Here is a 9,716-nt window from a genome sequence, read left to right as displayed (position 1 = left end):
TATATATATTTATATATATGTTTTCCTAAAAAGCCTCTGTTGCTCAAGTCAACTCTTGCAGCTGGCATCAAACTGACCCAGGGACCCCACATCATACATCCCCTTGCAGAAACACAGAAAAGCAGCAGCGCTTCTGGAGCAGCCTCCAAGCAGCGCCTGCCTATGTAAGGAGCTATTTGGGGCCAGTCCTGCTGGGGCCTGCCCTTCAGTTTAAGAAAACTCATCTCAAGAGAAGTTACCCAAACAAGCAGAGTCACGTGTCCCCCTCATCCAGATGAATTCAGGCACATTTCAACACATCACACCCTGAAGCGGCCACCTGAATGAAGCATTGCCCCAGGCTAGCAGATGACTAACTTGGGGAACAGAAAAACTAATGCTAAAAAAATCTTGGGCTCACCTTGCTGCAGCTCATGATTCAACCCCCAGAATCCCCAGTTTGCTGTTTCAAACCCACAGCGATTAATAGTCAGCTGGCTGCAAGGGCAGAGCCTTGCTGGGGAGGTCCGCCAAGGCACAGGGCAGCGAGCAAACCTGGCTGGGGTGGAGGGTGGACTCAGCGCAGGACAGCAGAGCACCAACCCTCAGGATAGGGATGCTGGCTGCCTGTACCCCAGTGGGCTGCGACACGTGGCAATGAAGGGACAACATTAGGTGGCCGAAGTATCATCTTTTAGATGCTCCAATTGCATGTGTGAAGAGGGCGAGGCGAGCCATTCCAGCAAACTCCAGCTGAGCTTCCCATGCGCAGCTTCTGATGAGCAACGCAACCACAACCTCTGAGCTGCAGCCAGCCCTGAAAGCCCAAGAGATCCCCAGGGGGACACCCTGTGGGTCTCCTCACCCAACCGTGCCCTGGAGCGCTCCATCCCAAAGCCCACGCACTGGAATGAGCCTGGGCAGGAGGACAGCCTATTCCTGGCCCCAGCATCGCACTGGTTTGGAGGTTTCTCTGCAATTTTCTTCCCAAGCAGTTGCTTGCAGGCTTTGGCGCTGCCAAGCATCCTGACAAACACAACGAAGCATTACTTACGTTGCTTGAAAACATCCAGGGATCTCTTCAGCGTGCTGAAAAACAGGCAGAGCATTAAAAAAAGTGGGAAAGCATGGCCAGGTGTAGGCATCAGCAGAGCACCTCTCCTAAAGCAGATAGCAAGTCCCTCACTCAACGTTGGCCAAAGCGGCTCGAAGCAGGTTTATTTACCCTCTTTAAACTTCTGGCTTTTTCCCCCTCTCAGTGAGTGTAACACGTGGAGACCCACTCACAGAGCCGGCCACAGCACCCCTGCAGGGTGGTAACACACTGAGCTTTGAAGATTTGCATGCCTTGGGTCAAGGAAGTACCTGTACTTCCCTCTAGCCACAAAACCAGTCAGGAGCAGATCCAAGGTCTCCTGATCCTCCTCCCTCTGCTGACCCGCCAGCCCACATCCCGCCTGAGCATCTATGATGCTTTGGTTAGCCTACAGCTGGTGGAAACTTGGTGGAGTCGAACTCATTTATTAGCCAAGACCAACCCAGCCGTGCACCATTCATTCACAAGACCGATGTTAGATCATTTTCTGGTAGCATTCGAATCACATTTCAACACTGTTTTGTCTCTCACAGACTCCTTCCTTCTCCTCCTTCATTGCTCCAAGTAAGAACACCCATAAAAGCAAAACACGCATAGTTCTGTGAACTTACTTCAGCTCTGTCTGCCCACAGGGCTTCTTCTTCGACAAGTTAATGAGCTCTTTGCCGTATTTTTCTTCTATAATTGCCCTATTGAGGAAAGAGAGAAATGAGAGGAAGTTCTAATTTCAGAAACTGATACTTGTTCGCAGCAGAGGCCAAGATTTGCTCTTAACACCCTCCCTATCTTCTGACCTGTGGTAAAGCAGCTGTGTACAGTTGGCTGAAGGAAGACTGTTGTTTGCAGTTACCCAACAGCCCTTCCAGTGAAAACACTTTGTTTTGCTGTGGCTGTGGTCCCCACGCATCGACCTCCCCATCTCCCCATGGCTGATGGCTGCAAGGACCACCTCCCCAGGAGAGGGAGGACTGAGCAGTGCAACTGGTGGCCAGATGCAGCCAGGCACGTCACCCAAGTAGCTTTTTAGCTCCGTCTCTTGTGGGAACAAGGCTTGTGCGATCACACATTGTCTGCATCTCAGCCACCAGCATCTGTCAGTCCATCCACACAAAGTACTTTTGAATCTGATTTGGCTGATTTAAACTAAATGTGACAGAAGGGAGTAGCACCTCAAAGACCACTCAGCCACCACACACCCACCCCAAAGCTCAGCTGGGCCATTTCAGCTCTTCAGGACTTTTTAAAATGAGGCAACTGGTACTCTGGTCCTTAGGGAGAACACCTGAAGAAGAGGCCACAGCTGGTGAGATGACATAAATAACACCTTTGAGAGATTGTATTGTCCTCCCCGCTTAGAAGAAAGAGGAGTGGGGGAAGAAAGCCTATGTGTTGCAGTCTAAGAACAACCAGCTTTCCGCAGGTGTTTTGAAATCTGTACAGACAACCAGGGATGGACCTGCTTGGTCAAATGTAGTTATCTCCACCTGGGCAAGCCACCCTAGCTGTCTGCAGTCAGTAGGGAGAAACATGTACTGCTAGAGGCTCACATTAGAAGGTCTACCGGATAAAAAAAATAACTTCCTAAAATGCCTGTATCTCTAAGGCAGATGCAGATGCCTATCTTGTTGGTTTCTAGAGTTTGGCAGTGGGGTTCACCTAACTTCACTCTTTAAAAACTCCAAAAGCTTGTAAGGAAATCGAAAAAATAAAGATTATACTTTTTTTTTTCCCCCCCTTATCTAACAATATTCCCATGAACTTCCTTCTGAGACAAAGCACCAAACCTAACAGGCACGTTCTGCATGGCTGGGACCATGTAACAGAACTGGGACATGTTCAGAGGGGTGCCAGTAGCCAGTCCAGGTCCAGCCTCTAATCTCCTCCTGGCAAGACACATTGGTGGGAACCTACACCTCCTTCAACAGCAAAGAGGAGCAGGACAGGGGGTGTGGAGGCTTTTTGCACTCTCTCTCTTGTCACGGATGAGCAGGACACGGTTCTCAGGGTTCAGCATTTTTTTTTTTCCTTAAGCAGCTGGAAAGCCCAAATTTTCCTGGGACATGGGATTCAAGCCTAGGCAGATGTAGGTGCATTAGACACTTACTAACTGCAGGTTCTCCTCCTCTTCATCCCCATTACATTTGTTCCAGGCTGTTTTGTACCAAGTCTTGTATTCAGAGGTGTCTTTTCTCCAGTTCTCAGTACCCAAATTACTTTAATTCAGGGTTGTTCTACAACGCTGTTCATATTTAGACATTGCTAACCAGGTGAACCATGAAGTCAAAATGCATGGCCAGACCATCTCAGTTGTGCCTTTGTAGCCACAGAACGTCTACTTAGGTCACATCCTCTGATTAATAAATGCACAATCTAATTCTACCACTTGTTTTTAACATATAATCTGTGGGCTGTCCCTAACGTGCAAAGACAAATTCAGGACAAAAGCTGTGCCTCTCCTATGCCAAGGTCTTCACCTAATCTTCTGCAAGCTGAATGGCAAGGTGAACTTCATGGGAGAGCGTGTGGCCTGGGCAGGTCACCAACAGCTGCAAACACATCAGTACAGACGTCTGGCAACATGTAAGACTGAATTATTAAACTTCTCCTGATTCCTCTTTTTTTTTTTTTTTTTAACACAGTTCAAAGTGTGAGCATCAAGCCCTGGGCACCATTGCTGCCTTGCAGCTTAGGATTCCTGGGCATGGACTTCGTACCACAGCACCAGCTGTGCAAGGAAAGAACAGTGTAAGAAAATGAGTTCCCCATCAGTCAAAAATTAAAGGTGTTTTAACATAGTGGACAGTTAAACGTGACAGAAGCCAAACTGGGAATACAAGGAGTAGAAGTAGTGCCACTGCCTCACTTCCCAGGTTCAGCCCAACCCATTTTCAGAGGCAGCTCCATACCTTTCCTTCAAAAAGTCTTCAAACTCTTTGCAGTTCTTCCTGCCATCGTTCAGATGTTGGATGATGGTGTCGTAGCCAACTGTGCTTGTCAGATCGGTACTCTGAGAACACAAGAACAGGAGTCACGTCACGTCCCTGTTGGTGCAGCCCGTGGCCACTGCCACCTCTAGCACCATTTGCACAAGCGATGGCTCAGCTGGGAGCACATGTGCAAGTGCGTCTTTATGAAATAAGATCTTTTTCTTTTAGGGGTGGGAGAGGCTCCAGAATGAGAACAATGGTGGCAGTTTGGGGCAGGGTGCTTCCATGACTTTCAGAAACCAGAAGAGCTCAGTTGTACCACATCCTATTGCTCCCCCCTTGCCTAAGCACAGTTGGCCCCACACCACATGGCAGCTCCTCCTAGGAGCTCAGCTGTCAGCTCTAACTGAATGAAGCCAAACCCTAAAAACCCTCCAAGCCCCGAGATACAGCCCATCTTACTACTGTCCCTCCCAGTTTTCTGCAGACATGGAGATGGATCTTTGTTAGCATTGACTTGCACTGTTCTGGGCATCACCCTCACGTCTGGCTGTAGGAGCCTACATCTGGGCGGGAGGTGAATTTAGCAGACCTTCCTGCATGGGATTGCTCAGCTATGGGCTTCCCTCGCCACCTCCACAGCAATGTATGGATGCCCCCAATGACCGCTGCTGCAACAGCCTTCTCTCTGGCGCAGGGTTGCCACTCACGTCAATTCGAAGCACCACTGCAAAGATCATTTCCCTAAGTACCAGGTCCTCCCCCACCACTGCTCTATGCCCTCCAACACATCACACGGGGCTTCTTCACTCCCCACAAAACATCACAGCCCTGGAGAGGTGCTGCCTCCACCACCCATGGGGCCAGGTCCCATCTTCCAACCCCGGGCTCTCAGCCCTGCCGTACCTCTCACACTTCCCATAAGCTGCTGGAGGATCAGTGTTTTCCTTCAAATTACTGCTTAAAAACATATCTTGTACTGATACTTTTTAAAAAGAAAAAAAAAGAAAGACATGCAGCAATGATGTAGGTGGGCTAGGGTGAAGGTTGACTAACTTTACCCCATTCTTTCCTCATACTCATGCCTGGAAGCACCGTAGGACAAAAAATGGATTTTTGCCTTATGACTGTTCAGGATTTACCGCCCTTGAGACCTGGGCCAAGAGCAGGGCTCCCAAGTGCTATGATAATACAAAGAGACACGCTGACCATGAGCAATCCTTCTCTGGAAGAAGCCTGAAGCAGACGCATGGAGCTGAGCAAAAGGTACTACCTGTCATCTTCTGCAAAGAGGGCCAGCCGGTGTTGCACAGAACAGCACATACGGGAGCAAAAAATACAGGGAAATTTTGGGAAAGAGGCTGCAGCAAGGAAGCAATGGTAGAAGCAGATATGAAACTCAGGGAAAGGAAGCAAAAGCCACGAACAGTTATTAAGAAGCTTGAAGAGGAATGTCAGGATGGAGAGATTCAGGAAATAGTTCGAAGCCAGGATGAGAGTACGCAGGGAATTGGCATGGAAGCATGGGCAGCAGCAGAAGAGGGGATTTCTCAGGAGTCCATACCTGGTGCAGAAACAAGGAGGAACAGGGCTGGTATTTGTGATAAATGAAAGATTTATTATGTGGACTTCCCTAAGGAATCAAGGACTCGAACGTCAATGGCCAGAAAGCAAGAAGTGAAGTGGAGATCTGGTGGAGTGTGACCTGTAGGAAGTCCCCAGGCATCCCAGACCAGCTTTGCTCCATCCATGGCAGGCACAGAAAGAGAGGACCATGGAGCAGGAGCTAAGCAGAAACCAAAACAATTTCTGTTTGTGTATAAAGCACAAGCATCCCTCCAAAAAGGGGTTATTAGTGACAAACCCACAACCGGTTCTCAGTTTGCGTTGTATCTTTGCTGATCAGGTCTCTGAAAAAGGAAACAGGCTTGTGCTGAAGTCAGTCTTGGTGACAGTTGCAAAACACAAGAACATCCTAACTTGACTTCCTACCCCCAGTTTCAAAGGAAATAAAATGCATGCAGAGAACAACTGTCAGTCACTGCAAGCCCTGGCAGGGCAGAGGGGTCAGACCCACATTGCTGCCTGTCAGGGGGTGCCCAAAAACTCTGCTGCCAGGGATGCTTGGGCTCGCTGTGCCAAGCAGAAGTGCCTGGGGAAAAATTGGGACGATCCATCAAAAATGTGCACCAAGCTCTTTATTTTATCACTCTTCCTCCTCCAGTAGAAGGATTTGGGTGTTGGTCTCTTCTCCCTGGTAACGGGCGACGGGACAAGGGGAAACGGCCTCAAGTTGTGCCAGGGCAGGGTGAGGTTGGGCATGGGGAACAATTCCTTCCCCTTGGGGCTGTCAGGCACTGGGAGGGGCTGCCCAGGAAGGGGTCGAGTCCCCACCCCTGGGGGGATTTAACAGCCAGGCAGCCGAGGTGCTGAGGGCCAGGGTTTAGTGGTGGGATGGCAGGGGTAGGGGAACGGTTGGGTTTGGTGATCTTAAAGGTCTTTTGCAACCTAAACAATTCTATGATTTTATTATTTCATTCCAGCATGTACGTATTTCCTAAGCACCCAAGGCTGGACCAGACCTCACAGTGCAAGGTGTTATAGGAAACATGGGAGGTAAGAGAAACGGTGGGGTTTTCCAAAATTGCTGCTTCCAGACAGGTGGAGCTCCTGGCCCAGAAGGAGCTGGGCAGGGTTGTATGCCATGAAGCCAGCCTTCACAGCACCCTTCTGGGCAGAGGCTGGCATGGAAAGAATAGAAAGGACCAGCGTGTGGGACATCCTGAAGGCAGGGCTGGCAGGGAGCAATGAAAGAGGAAGGCCAAGACGGCGAGCACAGAGCCACGGGTGCAGAGGACAAGACTTAAAGACATTACAAACTAAGCCAAAGTCAGGTATGGAGGATGAGGAGTTGCACCAAGCCCTCCCCAACCAGGGGGATGCGGGAGGACAAGCGTCTCTCCTCCCACACTGTAGCACACGGCTGTCCTGGTCGTCCCTGCTGGGCAGAGCTCTCAGCCCATGTGCTATTTAGAGGGCAGCCCATGGAAACTAAAACCAGATGATTTCAAGGTGACGAAGCAGCAGCTGATGTTTCCTAAGCCCGTGGGGCTCAGCAGGACATGCCCCCCCCCACTTCCTGATCTGCTGCCCGGGTCTGTGCCATCCTCCCAATGGACTCGATGAGGAGAAGGAATTCTGTGTGCTTGTTGTGATGCTTTGGGTTTTGTTTGCACCTTTTAGTCAAAAGAGGGGCCAAAATGCTCTCGTGGGGATTTGAAGTCACGTGTAGTTTTACAGGTGCCTACAAGGACTGAATGATGAGACCCAAAGCCTTGCTGTCAGGTTACCTGAGATACTCTGCAAGAACAGGCCTGGGGAGAAGCAAGCACGTACCAAGAAAATGATGACAGTGAAAGAAAGGACATGGCAGAGTGAAAGAAGAACAGCAGGTTGCAAAAACAAATGAAAATCCCACGCTTGCTCAATTCGCGGCAATCGCTAGAGGCAGGGCAAGAGGAAACAAACATGACCTTTCCTGTATTCTTATTTTTGCACGTCCCTTTTGCAGCCAGCTGCAGGCAGCACAGGCTGCAGGAGGGAGCATTCAGGGCAACGTTGGCCCTGTCGTGCAGGTTCGGGCATCTCTGGGCAAGCAGGAGCTGCGGTAGGATGCAAAAAGAGCAAACCGCTTTATTTAAGGGAATTTATCATCTTGTGCTGCAACCTGAGAGCAAGAGCGAGCTCAAATGCAGAGAGCAAAGTCGCAATGTGTTTTCCCAATGTGGCGCATCATGAGCACCAGGCCATGAACTTCAGCAGGGACCAGGTTCCAGTGCAGGAAAAAGGACAGACACACACACCCCACCAAAGAAACCAGAACTAAACCAGTCCCCAGACCAGGCCTGGGGCACAGCCCCGCCGCCTCAGCAGAGCAAGGGTGGGCTGCAGCTTATCTTCACAAAGAAATTCGGGGGTCAGCATTCACGACCAGCTGCGTTTCAGAGCTGGAAGCTGCAATACCGAAAATGGCTCAGCTTTTGGGGACTTCCGTTATTTTTTAGACTTTGTCCCATCAATGGGAGCATCCCTCCCCTGCAACATTACCAAAATCTCCCCTTTCCCATTGGGCTGTCCTGACCAGTGCGAAATCGCTGGCTTTGGCAAAGAAGAGTTCTCCTTCCCTTTTTGGCTTAAGCAGAATTAAAGACGAAAAATTGCAGAAGGAAGTTTACGCATTCTCACAGCACTTAATAGCAAACCAAAGCTGAGTGAGAGGCCCTCTGCCACCTCGTCTACATTTGTTTTTTTCTGCCCATCTCTTGTTACCCCCCTCCCTCCCCAGCCCTCGCAGATGACGCAGAGTCACCAGTAGGTGACGCAGAGACTGCTTGGGGTGGCAACTGCCTTTTCCATGGGCTAAACAACCGCAGCAGGGCCTCGATCTCTCCACTGAGTCACGTCCATCAGGTTCCCGACCAGCCAACACCCCAGATGCCTGCCAGGGCATCGGTCAGGGGGCAGTTGGAGCACACGGGCTTCGGAAAGGGAAAAGCCAAGCAAAATTCCTGGCAACACCAACAGTTTTGGGCTCAGCAAAAGGACAATTCAGTAAATAGATGTGTTTGCTATAAAAGGCACCAGGCAGGCATGAGTGCTCCATGCAACGTCCCAGCTCCTCCTCGCCTTTGGGGCTTGGAGCAGCTCCTGCCCCAATATTTTCTCCCACCAAGCCTTCTCCTCCAGGATCCTCCTACAGAAAGCACTGCACCACAGCAGGATAGGAACAAGCCGGGCAGCGCTAGCCAAAGCCAGCCTCACGGCAAGGACCTCTTCTTCAATCCAGCATGCCACGGAAGCAGGACAAACCAGGTCTACTCGGCTCTCTGGCACCACAGTTAATCCCCCCGCTTGGGGGACGCTGCCACCACCCTCGCACCCCTCCCCTCCTGCACATTTGCAAAGCAAAGGGAGCACCGTGGAAACTTCTTGGGCAACAAAAAGCTGAGAAACAGCTGCCAGACACAAAGGTATTTTCCAAGCCCGGCTCAACGCCTGTATGGGATTGACATATTTGACAGCGCTGTGCCAGGTAACAACGCTAACGATGCTGGGCGAGCCGCACATTCTGCATTTATCCCTCATATTCCACAACACACAGCAGCCACAAATCTGGTGCCTGCTCCTCGCGGAGTCCCACACGCCTTTGCCCAATCCCGCAAAACGGGAGCTGCTTCCCAGGCATCGCCTGGGAAACCCTGAGCACTGTCATTCACAGATGGGGATTTTCAGCCCCAAAAGCCAAAATTTTGTACTTTGTTTCCTGATTGTCAGTACCTGGAACGAAGGGCCACACACCAAGAGGAACTAAGCAGCCACAGCGCCCATGCTCTGCGGCAAATAAGTGGGTATTCAGGACTTCTCCATTCCCAAAAGCACAGTTCAGTCTCAAAGGAGTAAATTGCGGTTTTCCCCGAACCGTGCCGTTTTCTCCGCAGCCCGGCAGCCGCGCACCGGGGGACCTTTTGCTAGCCCAGTTCGGCATCAAAGCGCCCTTTTTGGCCACGGTGCCTCCAACCAGTTCACCGGTGATAATTAACATTGACAAACGCTCAGCCTGGCAGCTCTCCGGGTCGCTCCGGCTGCAGGGGACAAGGTGCCCAAGCCGCGGCTCTCCGGGCACGCCTGGGCGAGCGGCGCCGGCGGCGGGGGGG

At 50.9% G+C, this 9,716-nt stretch overlaps 1 protein-coding gene across 1 annotated transcript in view; it reads right to left on the bottom strand.

Moving 5' to 3' along the window:
• PSTPIP2 (proline-serine-threonine phosphatase interacting protein 2) overlaps positions 1 to 9,716 on the bottom strand; it is a 26,705-nt gene that overhangs the window by 15,111 nt on the left and 1,878 nt on the right. Inside the window, exons 3-5 of the mRNA XM_035903094.1 lie at positions 3,982 to 4,082; positions 1,687 to 1,764; positions 1,034 to 1,068 (exon numbers count right to left, since the gene is read on the bottom strand). Of these exons, the coding sequence (XP_035758987.1) occupies positions 1,034 to 1,068; positions 1,687 to 1,764; positions 3,982 to 4,082 (214 nt within the window). The remainder of the gene's footprint in view (positions 1 to 1,033; positions 1,069 to 1,686; positions 1,765 to 3,981; positions 4,083 to 9,716) is intronic.

The sequence above is a fragment of the Egretta garzetta genome, unplaced genomic scaffold (assembly GCF_000687185.1).
Source record: "Egretta garzetta isolate BGI_Z169 unplaced genomic scaffold, ASM68718v1 scaffold179, whole genome shotgun sequence".
Taxonomy (NCBI): Eukaryota; Metazoa; Chordata; class Aves; order Pelecaniformes; family Ardeidae; genus Egretta; species Egretta garzetta.
This window is presented reverse-complemented; position numbering and strand designations above follow the sequence as displayed.